The 14,273-nt window shown below is 44.3% G+C and overlaps 1 protein-coding gene across 1 annotated transcript; it reads right to left on the bottom strand.

Moving 5' to 3' along the window:
- Window positions 1–1,603: 1,603 nt before the first annotated feature.
- LOC308413051 (complement factor H-related protein 2-like) lies at window positions 1,604–11,427 on the bottom strand (the record flags this gene model as incomplete). Its single annotated transcript, XM_080907836.1, has 6 exons — window positions 11,335–11,427; window positions 11,074–11,253; window positions 10,540–10,716; window positions 10,281–10,457; window positions 6,747–6,788; window positions 1,604–1,872 (listed from the first exon to the last, which is right to left on the bottom strand). Exons 1-6 carry the CDS (start codon window positions 11,387–11,389, stop codon window positions 1,604–1,606), a joined length of 900 nt encoding a protein of 299 aa, XP_080763962.1. The 5' UTR covers window positions 11,390–11,427.
- Window positions 11,428–14,273: the final 2,846 nt, after the last annotated feature.

Genomic DNA, 14,273 nt, shown 5'->3' with positions numbered 1-14,273 from the left:
TAAACAACATATTTATCAGCCTCATTAAAGGTGATCACACAGTAAACTCTGTTTAAAGCCTTTCTGCATATGTTAAAACCTTAAAGAGGAATTATAGATTTGATCAACTGGTCCCTAAATGCAATTCACACTCTCCTTTCAATGAGAAGCCTGGGCTCGGGTGAGCCCGAGTGTCCTGGAGGGACGTTCCCCGCCGGATACACGATGGATGGGTGGAGGAACTAGAGGGTCGTGTGCCTGGCGGGACTGTCGATTGAGGACATTGAAGACATCTACCTTTTCGGAAGCATGATAACGGGGTTCTTGCTGATCGGAGCTGGCTTGGCCCTAGCTTATCGGAAATTGAAGAAAGCGGAAATGGCTGATCAAAGCCCCACAAGGCTGCCCGCTGTGATTGAAACCGTGGCACAAGTTGTGACTTCTCAAAATGTGCTCATCAAACGCAGCATGGATAAGATCAAGAGAAGCTTGATGCTGTTGTGGGCACTTAGAGTATGCTCTTTGAGCGCAAAATTGATAACATCTCTGAGAAGCTCACGGCTCTCCAACGGGAGATTGAGAGACCAGTGACGGACATGCAGTTGTTTGCACTAAAGGAAACCACCATCATTTCATGCGTCTACCATATCGGTGCCAGCTGTGGCCTCACAGCTGGAGCTGAACATCAAAAACACTCTCTCTGATAACAGACTCTGTTTAGACTCTTCGTCCCCATCCCGTGTCCCGCATCTTGTATTCCAAACGACTTCGGATGCTTATCTCCAAGGCCGAGGTCAGACGGCGGGTCTGGGCCCAGCGCATGCTGCAGGACCTGATGCGCTGTCTACACTGGCTTACTCTCACCCCTTACCCACCCCTGTTGCTTGCCATGTGCTTCTATGGTGTATTACAATTCATGTGCTTTTGTGCTGAGGTGTTTTTTTCTGTTCTCAAACTGTTCTCCCCTCAGGAGCTCAGTCTGGGTGGAGCTTTTATGTCCTCCTCTTACTTCATGTTGTGTATTTTCGTTATTTTTCTTATCAGCCTACCGCTCTGACCTATCTCCCCAATGTGATGTTGTGTAAGTATGTTTGGTCGGAGGGTTCCTTTGTGAGTGCGCATGCCAACCAGCACGCTGCCTGCTGTAACCCATAATTTCCTTCAGGATTAATAAAGTATTTCTGATTCTGATTAAAGAGATACATATTAATAGAGTCTATAAGATCTATTGTGATTCCACTAGAAATTGCCAAGTGGAAATGCCAGGGATAATTTCAGGTTTAAAAGCAGATAGGAAAAAATATGTGTTAGTCATTTTAATAATTTCCACATCACAGGCATTAGTTCAGGGAAAGGGAAGCTGTCAGGGCGGCAGCATACACTACAAGGTGTGACAGGTGCCTGTGCAGTACTTCTGGTGACAACAAATTAAGGTAGAAACAACGAATCAGTGAATCAGCAGAGTTGCTGCAGTTTTTTTCTGTGTTTAAAGGAGTTTAAAGTTGTAAAAGCTTGGTTGGATATGACGACACACAGAGACATTAAGTGCTCAGATCTTTTAAAATGTAGTTGTTATTAAAACGATTCATATTCAGTTGTTTTATTTATTAAAAAGTTTTCTTTCTTATAGGTAATAAAAACGTGTTAACATGTAGGCAACACAGCACTGAAAACTTTTCTGACTGACACGTTCAAACATAGAGAGTTTACAGTAATACTTACAGTTAGTTGCCTCCACTCTTCCATTGATGCATCGAACCTTAGAATAATGTTCAAACGACCAGCTGTGTGGTTTCACACACTCCACTCTCTCTTCCTCACCATTTTCTATGTGCACAGTTCCCACAGATTTGTATGCAGGATTGTCATCGGTGTTGACAGCACAGAAGTTAGCTGGACACAAGAAACAACCATTAAATTTAAATTTCTCCCCAACGCTTTAAGAGATCCTTAAAAATGATTATCATTGATGTGTTTATACCTCTGCACTCAGGTAAGTCTGACCACATGCCACTGCTGATACACTTCACTCTTCCTGGACCCACTAATCTGTACAAACGTTGGCATCGGTATATCAAATAGTATCGTGAAGTTTGCTGAGCAACAGCATTTTCAATAACAGGGAAGTTTCCGCAACTTTGAACTGAAATGAAAACGCAGGAATATTTCTGAAAACATACCAAACTGTCGCTGAGGTAATGTGTAGCGGTAGACTACTGTTCCCATAAGGCTGTGTGTGGGGGGAGCTTCCGGGGTTACGAGTAAAGTTGGAACACATCACCCGAACACGCTGCGTCCAGTGTCATCATTTATACGTGGTGTCAGAAGTGCGAACGGCGGTCTCCACAGTTTTTTTTTCTTCTTCTTCTTTTTCGAGTACAGTACGGTGCAGTTAACTGCGAGAGAAGTTTTCGCATCGATAACCCGAACAAGACCGGCAAGCAGGTGAAGCGTGGCCGAGGCTGTGACCGGCGCTAGCAACAGGGCGCGTGCGCGCGCGCGGTCGAGCACGAGCTTCACATGTCGGAAGGAGGAGACGAGGTCGGCGCACCGGAAAGCTTGGATTCTGAACGCGAGGAAGCCAGGGATCCACACGTCACGATGGCGACCACGGTACAAATAACACCCCCAGAAACATTTGACTTTTCTCATCCTGCCGAATGGCCAAAGTGGATCAGAAGGTTCGAAAGATTTCGCATTGCAACTGCTCTTGATAACAAATCAGACGAGTATCAAGTTAATGCACTCCTGTACGCTATGGGAGACGCTGCTGATGATGTTTTGGCAGTTTTACCACTGTGCGATGCAGATAAAAAGAAATATGCAACTGTCAAAGAGGCATTTGACAAACATTACGTAGGAAAACACAACGTAATTTTTGAAAGAGCACAGTTTAACTCCAGACGGCAACAGGAAGGGGAAAGTACAGAGTCGTTCATCACTGCTGTGCACAAACTTGCAGAAAATTGTGCATTTGGAGCACTCAAAGACGAACTCATAAGGGACAGAATTGTAGTTGGCATAAAAGACAAAAGACTGTCCGAGCTGCTGCAAATGGACTCAGAGTTGACTCTTGCTAAAGCCATTGAGAAAGTTAGGCAGAGCGAAACGGTAAAGAAACAACAATCAATACTTCACAGCAGCGCGGCAGTGGAGAAAACACTGAACATGGACACAATACGGACAAATACAACACGCGGGAAAACGCAGACGTGGCAGAAGAAGGAACAAAAGCCAATCAAACAAAGTGGAAAGGAATGTGGCCGCTGTGGTCGCAAGAACAAACACTCATGGAAAGAATGTCCAGCCAAAGAGGTACAGTGTCGAAAATGTCAGAAAAAAGGGCACTTTGCTGCGGTCTGTCGCAGTAGTGAAGCTACAGCACTACGCGAAGTGACAGAAAATCAGAAAGATGCAGACAGCGAGGATTGTGTGTTCTTGGGTGAAGTAGAGACTGGGAGGTCACAGCCCTGGGTGCAAAAGGTCAAGTTAAATGGGGAAAATGTATATTTTAAACTTGACACAGGGGCGGATGTTACATCTATTCCAGAGGGTTTGTACAGTCCAGACAGGGATGGTAAGCTGCAGAGACCCAGAAAGAAGTTACTAGGGCCGGGCAGTAACCCACTTAATGTTAAAGGCTGCTTCGAGGCACAGCTAGCAGTAAAAGGGCGCAGTGTTTCTCAAGACGTCTACCTTGTGTCAGGTCTAGTACAGCCACTGCTAAGCAGGCCAGCGTGTGAGGCTCTGGGTCTTGTGTACAGAGTAAGCACAGTAGAGGAATCGGTGACAGACTTCAGGGCAGCATACCCAGACGTTTTTAAAGGTTTAGGCGTGCTGAGGGAGCCTTATCACATTGAGATAGAGCAAGGAGCTGTACCAATAGCCCTATCTGCCCCAAGACGTGTTCCTCTTCCCCTCAGAGATGCAGTGAGAAATGAGCTGCACAGAATGGAAGAAATGGGTGTTATCTCCAAAGTCACTGAGCCTACAGAGTGGTGTTCTGGCATGGTAGTGGTCCCCAGACCAGCAGGAAAGCCCCCCAGAATATGTGTGGACCTCACACCCCTGAACACAGTAGTCAAAAGAGAAAGACACATCCTCCCAGCAGTAGATCAAACACTAGCGATGATGAAAGATGCTAAAGTGTTCACAAAGCTCGACGCCCGGTCTGGATTCTGGCAAATTCCGCTCACGCCAGAGTCAAGGCCACTCACTACCTTCATCACGCCTTTTGGAAGGTTTCAGTTCAACCGCCTTCCTTTTGGCATTGCATCGGCGCCGGAACATTTCCAAAGGCGAATGTCACAGATGCTGGAAGATTTTGAAGGGGTGATTTGTCACGCCGATGATGTGCTTGTATACGGCAGAGACAGGCAGGAGCACGACCAGAGGTTGCACTGTGTGCTCCAAATGTTTCATAAGGAGGGTCTCACTCTGAATGAGAAGTGTGAGTTTGCTAAAAGTCAAATAATCTTTGTGGGACACAAAGTGTCAGCAACAGGCATTGAGGCTGATCCCAACAAGATAACAGCAATCCAGCAGCTGCCGCAGCCTCAGAGTGTGGAAGATGTGCGCCGTCTCATGGGCATGGCCAACTATCTTGCCAAGTTTATGCCACAATTAGCCACAATCACCACACCATTAAAGGAACTGCTAAAAGACAGAAATGACTGGATATGGGCGGAGCCACAGGAAACAGCATTTAGGAGACTAAAAGGGATATTAAGCTCTCCAGAAGTGCTCGCTCAGTACTCCAACTCAGCAGATACACGAGTCGCTGCAGATGCATCGCCATACGGTGTCGGGGCTGTTCTCACTCAGAAACAGTCTGACAACTCCTGGCGACCGGTCACATATATCTCAAGAGGTCTCACAGACACAGAGAAACGCTACGCGCAGATAGAAAAGGAGGCACTAGCTGTAACGTGGGCGTGTGAACGACTGTCATCTTACCTCATGGGCTTACAGTTCACTCTAATCACAGATCACAAACCCCTGGTCCCTCTTCTGAGCACAAGAGGCCTGGATGACCTGCCTCCACGCATCCTGAGATTCCGCCTCAGGCTGCTGCGCTTTACTTTCACCATTGTCCATGTTCCAGGGAAAAACCTTGTCACTGCTGATGCTCTCTCACGAGCACCGCTGGCAGGGCCTCCTTCTGCTGGGGATCTTCAGCTGGAAAAAGAGGTGGAGGTTTTCGTGGACGGTGTAGTTTCCCATCTCCCAGCAACAGATAAAAGGCTGGAGGAGATTAAGTTGGCGCAGGAAATGGATGACCTGTGTAGAAAGGTGGTGTATCAATGTGGGACAGGCTGGCCAGAAAAAGGTAAACTAGATCCAGAGTTAAAGGGATACTGGCAATACAGAATGGACTTCAATCTAGTCCATGGTCTTCTCATGAAAGGGGAGAGACTTGTGATACCACCTCAAATGAGAGCGGAGGTTTTGTCACATTTGCATGAAGGCCACCAGGGCGTTTCAAAATGCAGGGCCAGAGCAAAAGAGTCTGTGTGGTGGCCGGGCATCTCAACCCAAATACGTCAAATGGTAGACAGGTGCGAAACATGTCAAAAACATAGGTTACAGTGCCGTGAACCAATGCTGGCAACTCCTGTTCCCGACCGCCCATGGCAAAAAGTCGGCATGGATCTGTTCGAGTGGTCAAAGAAACACTTCCTGCTGATTATTGATTTTTTCTCAAGGTACATTGAGATAGCTGAACTGAGACACACAACTGCAGAGGTCACTATTAATGCTGTAAAAGAAGCCTTTGCAAGACATGGTGTTGCCGAGACTGTGGTATCGGATAACGGGCCACAATTTTCATCAGAACAGTTCAAGCACTTTGCCAAAGAGTACCAGTTCGCACATGAAACGAGCAGCCCTAGGTACCCCCAAGCCAACGGGGAGGCAGAACGCGCTGTTCGTACCATTAAAGACTTGTGGAAAAAGGACTGTGACTACACCAAAGCACTGCTAGCGTACAGGGCCACCCCACTGGAACATGGGCTCTCGCCGGCGCAGTTGCTTATGGGGAGACACCTGCGGACCACGCTGCCACAGGCTGTGGCAAAGCTGGTGCCAAGGTGGCCTGACCTACAGGCTTTTCGAAAAAAAGATGAGGAGGGGAGGCGTGAGCAGGCAAAACACTACAACCGCAGACATAGAGTCAGACCACTTCCGGAACTATCGTCAGGACAGAAAGTGTGGATTACCACGGAAGGAACTACCGGAGCAGTAGTTGGACCTGCCAGTGCTCCCAGATCCTATGTGGTAGAGACAGACAGGGGTTTTCTGAGGAGAAATAGGAGCCACCTCAGACCAACAGGGACTATTACCAGATCTGGTCGAGTGGTGAGACCTCCTGAAAGACTGGATGTGTAATTCTCTGAAGTTATCCATTCATGCCCTATTCAAAGCTGGGTTAAGCTGTCAGAGATGTTTACAATAATGTGTTTTGTTTAAATGTAAGTGAACAAATGAGGGATGTGTATAATTTTCATGTTTCATGATGTTCCCCATTTCTGTTCTAGTGAGCTGTTTGAGACGTTATGAAGTATGTCTTTAGCTAGAAGGAGGAGGTGTAGCGGTAGACTACTGTTCCCATAAGGCTGTGTGTGGGGGGAGCTTCCGGGGTTACGAGTAAAGTTGGAACACATCACCCGAACACGCTGCGTCCAGTGTCATCATTTATACGTAATGCACTTAACATTCTGATTTGTCAGCATCAATAAATTCAAGGAGAAAATAATGTACTTATTTACTTGTTGTATAACGAAGACGTGTGTCTCCCTCATTTGAAGATCCTGAAAGATACAAAACAGTTATTTTGCTTTCTTTCTTTCTTTTTGCCTGTCCCATTTGGATCATTAACTATCAGAATTGTTGTCTGAAGGCCAAGAAAGATGCCAAGTGGATTTACTTTACCAAGTGGATCATCATGGCTTTGCCATATTGGTCCATTTGACTGACCTTTATTATAATTATGTATTTATTTGATTTGATTTTCGGTTGTTACAGACGGGACAGACATGACTGGGGGATAGGACAGGGAGAGAGAATGAAAGAAAGAGAGAGAGAGAGAAAGAAAAATAGAGGAGAGAAGAGATGGTGAGAAAGGGGGGAAGAAGAAAAAAAGAAAAACCAAACAAAACACCTGGATCACCTGTATGGAGATAAAAAACAAAAAACAGAAGAGACAACAAACAAAACAGAGCAACATAATAAATACAACACCATCACAATAAACTAGCTAACAGTAGATACTAAATATTACATGTTATTGTGCAGTACGCAAGATCGACAGTGCACAATGTGCTTTGAGGTAGCAGCCAAGAAAGGTGTAGTTTGTGTTTGTGAACACCCGTGTGTACACCTGTGTGCACACCTGTGTGGATCAGCACGCTTGTAGAGAGATCACATCACTTCTTCACTTCCTGCCACCATCGACTCACTTCAGTTTGCTTACCGGACTAATCGTTCCACAGACGATGCCATATCTCACCTGCTCCACACATCCCTGAGTCACCTGGACACTGGCAGAGGGAATTATGTTAGGATGCTGTTCGTGGACTACAGTTCAGCATTCAACACAATAATTCCCTCTAAACTTTTCACCAAGTTGACGGATCTAGGACTCAGCTCATCACTGTGTCAGTGGATCCTCAACTTCCTCACAGACAGACCCCAATCAGTGAGGGTGGGAAAACAAGTCTCCCCCTCCATCTCACTCAGCACTGGAGTGCCTCAGGGCTGTGTTTTAAGCCCCCTGCTGTACTCACTGTACACTTATGACTGTGTAGCCACATCCGACACCACCTCCATTGTCAAGTTTGCTGACGACACTGCTGTTGTGGGCCTGGTCTCCGACAACATCGAGATGGCCTACCTGGAGGAGATTAGGAACCTGGAGACCTGGTGCCAGGAGAATAACCTCCTCCTAAACATCAGCAAGACTTAGGAGCTGATCGTGGACTTCACTACAAAGCAGGCGAGGAATTACAAACCCCTCATCATCAGTGGCACGCCAGTGGAGAGAGTGGACAGTTTCCGATACCTGGGTGTCCACATCACTCAGGACCTGTCATGGTCCTGCCACATCAACACCCTGGTTAAGAAAGCCCGTCAGCGTCTCTTCTTCCTCAGAAGACTTAGAGACTTCCATCTGCCACTGAAGGTGCTCAAGAACTTCTACTCCTGCACCATCGAGAGCGTCCTGACGGCAAACATCTGCACCTGGTTTGGGAACAGCACCAAGCAGGACAGACGAGATCTGCAAAGGGTGGTGCGCTCGGCAGAACGCATCATTCAATCAGAGCTCCCTGACCTGCTGTCCATCTACACCAAGCGGTGCAAGTCCAAAGCTAGGAAGATTATGATGGACCTCCCCCATCCCAACAATGGACTCTTCTCACTGTTGAGGTCTGGGAAGCGCTTCCGCTCCCTTAAGGCCAAAACAGAGAGAATGAGGAGGAGCTTCTTCCCCCAGGCTATTCGGGCCCTGAACCAGGTGTAGGACTGGACTCTCCCACACACGTCACTATAAGACTGGACTCTCACACACGTCACCACACGCACCACCACACATTTCCTATAATCCTATAATTCCTATAATTTATAATCCTTATCTTTATAATCTCTTCTGCTATTTGCACATTCTTTACTGTAAATTCCTAAGTTAATTTGTAAATTTTGTAGTAAACTGTAAATTGTAAATATTGTAAAACTTTCTTCTGTCATTTAATGGTCGGGCATTGTACAGCTACAAGCATTTCACCCCCATGTCATACTGTGTATGGTTGTGTGTGTGTGTGACAAATGAAATTTGAATTTGTATTCAAAAGGTTTCTCCATGTAATGATCTGCTAGAGAGTGTGGGGAGCCACAGCCCCGTCCCCCAGGGCATGAAGCAGGTATGGAGGAGATCCAGGCCCCAGAGTACGAGGACCCAAGGAGGACCACCACGGGGGCAACCGCGCCACCCTCCTGGGAAGAGCTGAGGAGAGCCCCAAACGACAGGTCACCCAGCAGCCACGGAGCAGAGGCCAGAGGGGCTTGCAGTGATGTGCACGCGGGCTCTGCTGGCAGCCAGCTGTGCCAGAGAGGACCGAGCCTCAGGCCCAGCTGGGTCACAGGTGCCAGGCCCCGCCAATCGGCCACCAGGAGTGAGTTGGTACATACGTGTGCTCCCAGCGCCAGACACCAAGAACCACCAACACACCAACGTCTGAGGGCATCAGCCACTGGTAGGGAGTGTGGTGAGGGGAGATAGGCCTCCATACCTCGGAGAGCCTGAGATGTTCCCAGAGAGGTGGAGTCTAAGACCCAAGCTGACATATAGACACAGATGAACAGGCGCACGCAGACACAAACGTGCATTCCCACCCCCATATACACAAACAAATACTCGGCACTCACCCGACGTGGAGACAGACACAAATAGACACTGTACACACATTCACACTCCCCAAACATACTCTATATCCCAGGTCCGGGTACCCCTGCCCCCAGAGGGGCAAACCATACCCAGGAGATGTAACCCTTCTCTCTGGGGTGGAGGCAAGCAGACCACCTCCTTATCTGCAGTAGCAGGGAGGCCCCGCATCCCAGACCCCTCACCGGGGCATAACCCCCATGCACCCACCCACCCACAACCCCAGCAACACAACTACCAGGACCCGAGCCCCCAAGGCCCAGCTAGAGCCCCAGTCCCGGGGGTGGAGCACACCCAGACCCCCAAGCCTCCACGCCTGTCCTGAACCCACCCAGGGGCAGCCAGGCTACCAGGCCAGTAACCAACGTCCGCCAGCACAGACCATCCCCCATCTCCTCTGTACGCAGCCACAAGGAAAACACCATCTAAGAGCCACCAGAGCCCCTAACCAGGTCATAGCTTTGAGAAGTTTTCATTAATTTAAAAAACTCAGAATATGTCAACGTTTTCTCTTTCAGTCTTTCAAAAAATTATGATAATTTTCAATGAAATTATTGTTTTTTTAATGTTTTAGGATTATATTTATATATTTACTTTTTAAAACTTTGATTATTAGCAGCAGAACAGGATGTAAACATGACACATTCTGCATCTGCAGACTACAGAGTTCAAATGTTTATTATTTTTCTGAACACTTGATGATTTCCACCAATCATATTCATGCACTGGTGCATTTACTTCCTGGATTATGTTCTATATTCCTTCAAGTGTCATGTGATTAGTTGTTTTTAAACTTACTGTGGATTATTGCCAAATAAGAAAAAGTAAATACATAAATGCAGATCTCATTAAACAGTCAGCTTACTGCATGTTGGCACTGGTGTCCAGTTTCTCTGTATACAAACAGATTTCTCGGTGTGTGCAGTGTATCCGTCTTCACACTCATACTGCACTTCTGAACCTGCTGCAAACACTTCCTGGTATCCATGAATGATGACTGCATGGGGGATTTTAGGAGGTGCACTGCATGCACTCATACTTCCTGTAAAAATAAAAAGTCATGAATAGAAGCAGAAAAAAAAGTGTTGAACAGCTAACTGGAGTCAAACATGTAGCAGACTTACTCTCACAGACTGGTGCAGAGGACCATTTTCCATTTCCACAGGTAATGGTGGTGAACTGGTTTTGGTGCTCAAATCCTCCATCGCATGTTATCATTAGTGTACTTCCATCCACATACCAGCCGTATACCAGCCGGTACTTTCCATTGGGAATAGTTGGTGGAAGGCAGCTGCTTTCATCTAAGGAAAAACAGACCAGAGTCACCATCAACACTTTGTGAATAGTTATTTCAAGGAATTACTGTAAGATATTTTTTTATTTTTCCTTGTGGGAGACTGAAATTCCTGATTTGTAATTCTTTAAAACTACTATAAATAAATTTTTTTGCACTTGGCACAAAAACATTAAATTAAACTTCACCATCCTGCAATTGGATTTTATTGCTTTTTATATTTATTTACTGAAACAATCAGATTTCATTGTTCTTTTTCTCAGATGAGTCTATTTATTAGCAAATCTAAACTAATTACATTTTTTAAGAACAGAATTTATATTGAAGCTTTAAAGCACATTCACCATTCCCGGGACTGACCTACCTATACATTGTGGTTCATGAGACCATTTCCCACGTTCACAGGTACTGGTTGCCCACCAACCCTCCACTACAGGTTTATATCCGTTATCACAGGAATAAGTGATCGTGGTTCTGTCAGAGTAAGTCTCTTGTCTGGGGAGAAAGTTACCATGAACCAGTCTGGGAGAATCACAACCCTGTGCTGATGTACAATAAAGAAAATTGTTTAAAATCCCACATAAGTCTCACATTTACAAACTATAACAGAATTGAATCTTCTTACCTTGAAGCAATCCAGGAAACAAAACGAGGACAAATCCAAGAGTCCTGAGACACATTTTGCAGCAATGAAAGCACGATGTGAAGGCAGAGTAAAGAGCCGTGTTCTGCTGGACGAGTTAATAATTGTTGGGAATTTCCCCCAAAGAACTAAGAAGTCAGGACACAGTAAACATTGCGCTGAGTAACTCTGGCTCTGGTCCATATTTCTCAGACATGTTGTATAAATAAACTATTGCTGTGAATAGATTAAAAAAATGTAACTAGAGTTTTTTTTATTGGTTTGGCGCAGTTTTCACAAGCAATTGGTACATTTTCAAAACTCTTAGTACTTATATCACAACAGATCATCAAAAGTGCTCCTTTTTCAAACATTTCAGCATATTTTCAATTGTGTTAGTACAATACACATAATGACAAAATATCCTTTTCACTACACAAAATAAGTGTTTCATCTAAATAAATGTTTCGTTCACAGTTACTGCCTTTCAAAATGTTATCACTATAAAATTTTTGATTTGCATCTCTTATTATTCAGTTTAAGGTGGAAGGTGTATGATCGCCATCCCCATGAGCATGTCTCCCTTCTTCAAGCCATGTGTGAAGCTTGTGGTGATATAACTGCTGAGCAATGTCAAGCCTAGATTCGTCTTGCCAGGAGATTTTTCCCACGGTGCCTGAACAATGAAGACATCCACTGGGATGTTGATGAAAACTTATGGCCCAATGTTAATGACCGGCTTGATTAATTGTATAAAAGTGATAAAAATAAAATAAATATATTGTGCTTATGTAAATGACTTGTTTTTTTTCTCCCTTTTTCGTGTGTGTGTGTGTGTATATGTGTATATATACATACACATATACATACATACATACATACATACATACATATATATATATATATAAACATATATATATATATATATATACAGTGGGGCAAAAAAGTATTTAGTCAGCCACCGATTGTGCAAGTTCCCCCACTTAAAATGTTGACAGAGGTCAGTAATTTGCACCAGAGGTACACTTCAACTGTGAGAGACAGAATGTGAAAAAAAAATCCATGAATTCACATGGTAGGATTTGTAAAGAATTTATTCGTAAATTAGGGTGGAAAATAAGTATTTGGTCACCTCAAACAAGGAAAATCTCTGGCTCTCACAGACCAAACCAATTAAAAAAAACTAATCCCACAATTTTCTGTAATTAATCGCAATTACTTGATCAATAGCCTGGCCACAATTACATTTTCTTCAACTTTATATTTAAACTTGTAACTAAAATTCATGCACTAATGAAGTAAATGGAGAATAAACACAAAGAATGTATGCTTAAATTCAAAGAGAATTTGTATAGTTTTCTTCAATCTTTTACAGTTTTTTTTAATTGGTTGGTACTATTTTCATAACTAAAGTGTGCATTTTCAAATCTCTCAGTACAAAACTCACATTTGATCACATTTGTAACACCACTAGTCATTCTTTCAAATCTGATGTCATGATTTCATTGTATTTGCACATATTTTCATTCCACTTAATCATTGTTTCAGAACATATGATCATTGTGATATATTTTGAGAACATTTGCTTTAATCACCCAAACAAAACAGTAAGATCTTTTTTCAACTTAGTACTTTTACCAATCATTTCATTCAGGAGCAAATAATACAAGGTAAGCGTTTCAAATTGTCCTTGGTGATGAATGAGTGTAACTGAACTGTAAAACTTCACACAGAAAATTTTACACTTATGTTCAGACATAAAAAAAAAATTATACACACACGAAAAAGGGAGAAAAAAACCAAGTAATTTACATAAGCAAAATATATTTTTATTTATTTTTAATCACTTTTACACAATTAATCAAGCTGGTCATTAACATTGGGCCATAAAGTTTCATCAACATCACAGTGGATGTCTTCGTTGTTCAGGCACTGTGGGAAAAATCTCCTGGCATGACGAATCCAGGCTTGACATTGCTCAGCAGTTATATCACCACAAGCTTCACACATGGCTTGAAGAAGGGAGACATGCTCATGGGGATGGCGATCATACACCTTCCACCTCCATGTAGAGAAGAATTCCTCAATTGGGTTGAGGAAAGGGGAATATGGTGGAAGATAGAGGGTCATGAAGCGAGGATGTGTTTGAAACCATTCCTGAACCAGCTGTGCATGGTGGAAGCTGACATTGTCCCACACAACAACATAGACAATGTCTTCTCCCTGACAGGCCTGCTCCAGTTCATTTAAAAAAAAAAAACTATCAGGTGTTCAGTGTTGTATGACCCTAGAACTGGTCTACAGCCTACCACACCATCTTCAGATATAGTTGCACACATAGAGATGTTTCCCCCACGTTGTCCAGGGACTTGGATGGTAGCCCTTTGTCCAATAAGGTTATCAGAATCAGAATCAGAATCAGAATCAGAATACTTTATTGATCCCTGGGGGAAATTATTTTTTGTTACAGTGCTCCATTTTAAACCAACATTAAGACAAGACAGACAATACGCTAACTAAGAATAGTACAATATATACATATATATACATACATACATACATAAGTCACTTATAAATAAATAGTTGGAAAAGAAACATGTGTAGTTGTAGCAGCAAACAGTGTGTTAAGTGGATGCGTTGTACAGGGAGATGGCCACAGGCAGGAATGATTTCCTGTGTCGTTCAGTGGTGCTTTTCGGTAATCTCAGTCTCTCACTGAACGAGCTCCTGTGACTGACCAACATGTCATGGAGTGGGTGGGAGGTGTTATCCAACATTGTCTTTATCTTGGACAGCATCCGCCTCTCCGACACCACCTTGAGGGAGTCCAGCTCCATCCCCACAACATTGCTGGCCTTACGGATCAGTTTATTAAGTCTGTTGGCATCTGCGACCCTCAGCCTGCTCCCCCAGCATGCAACAGCATAGAGGATTACGTCCTC

Source organism: Rhamphochromis sp. 'chilingali' (assembly GCF_963969265.1).
Source record: "Rhamphochromis sp. 'chilingali' genome assembly, chromosome: 16".
Taxonomy (NCBI): Eukaryota; Metazoa; Chordata; class Actinopteri; order Cichliformes; family Cichlidae; genus Rhamphochromis; species Rhamphochromis sp. 'chilingali'.
This window is presented reverse-complemented; position numbering and strand designations above follow the sequence as displayed.